The sequence below is a fragment of the Cariama cristata genome, unplaced genomic scaffold (genome assembly GCF_000690535.1).
Source record: "Cariama cristata isolate BGI_N322 unplaced genomic scaffold, ASM69053v1 scaffold27445, whole genome shotgun sequence".
In the NCBI taxonomy this organism is placed as follows: Eukaryota; Metazoa; Chordata; class Aves; order Cariamiformes; family Cariamidae; genus Cariama; species Cariama cristata.
Genome location: NW_009619638.1, coordinates 1,602 through 2,555, shown reverse-complemented (window position 1 = coordinate 2,555; position 954 = coordinate 1,602). Strand labels below are relative to the sequence as shown.

Genomic DNA, 954 nt, shown 5'->3' with positions numbered 1-954 from the left:
GAGCGCGAACCCAGCGGCACAGCCAAATCCCACCGGCTCCTAGCTCCCCCCAGTACTGGGGCAGACCTGGCTCCATCCAGCCCCGCTGGTGATCCAGCTCCCTGAGGTGGGAACACCCCGGCTTCGCAGGCAAGGAGGGGAAAAACATTGGGAACAAGGGCTCCGTTCCCCAGGAACTACAATATCCCAGGGCTGGGTATCTGGGGAGCAGCCTCCAGCCATCCAGAGCTGTTGGCACAGAGCGGTTGTGCCGCAAGAGGGGAAACTGAGGCAGGAGGAGGGGACAGGAGCCACCTCCCGGGGATGGCTGGTGGCAGAGCCATCGCCGCCCAGCCGAAAGCAGCACCCCACCCGACCCGGCAGGCCAGGAATAGGACGGCGGCTTCCCGGCCCCCCGGTGCTAAACTTGGACGCAGGCTGCCAGCAATACAACCGGCCATATTAAATGTACCCTGGACTTGGCCCGGGCCCAGAGCCCGCGGCCTCCGGAGCCTTGGGCAGCCGGCCGCGGGGATTATGGGCGGTGAGGTGCCTGCAGGGGCCCCGGTGGCAGAGCCACACGGGTCTGGGGTGCCTCATGGGGGACAGGCCCCCGTCCCAGGGAAGGGGGAGGTCCCCTTTTAGGGACTGACCCCAGCTCCTGCCTGATACCTTGAGCTTTTTGCCCTTGTAAGGATTCTTCACGTGCTCTTCGGCGTCCATAATGAGCTCCGTGAGGGTCCGAAACTTCCTCACCTGTGGGGTAACGAAGGGCCACAAAAGTGAACAGGCTGCACGTGGTGGACAGGGCAGGTCCCTGCTCGGCACCGAGCCACGCTCGGCACGGCACAAACCCACAGGGTTTTGCAACGCCACCGCGCAAACGACCCATTCCCAGCGCCTCCAAAGCGTTCGCAATGCCGACGGCAGCGGGACGGTGCCGGCACTAAGGGCCGAGGACTCGGGGCGCTGAAC

The 954-nt window shown here is 65.2% G+C and overlaps 1 protein-coding gene across 1 annotated transcript in view; it reads right to left on the bottom strand.

The window, feature by feature from the left end:
* Positions 1-954, bottom strand: part of UBTF (upstream binding transcription factor, RNA polymerase I) — a gene marked incomplete at both ends in the record, with an annotated part of 8,901 nt that overhangs the window by 7,656 nt on the left and 291 nt on the right. Inside the window, one exon of the mRNA XM_009701323.1 lies at positions 652-735. Coding sequence (XP_009699625.1) covers positions 652-735 — 84 coding nt within the window. The remainder of the gene's footprint in view (positions 1-651; positions 736-954) is intronic.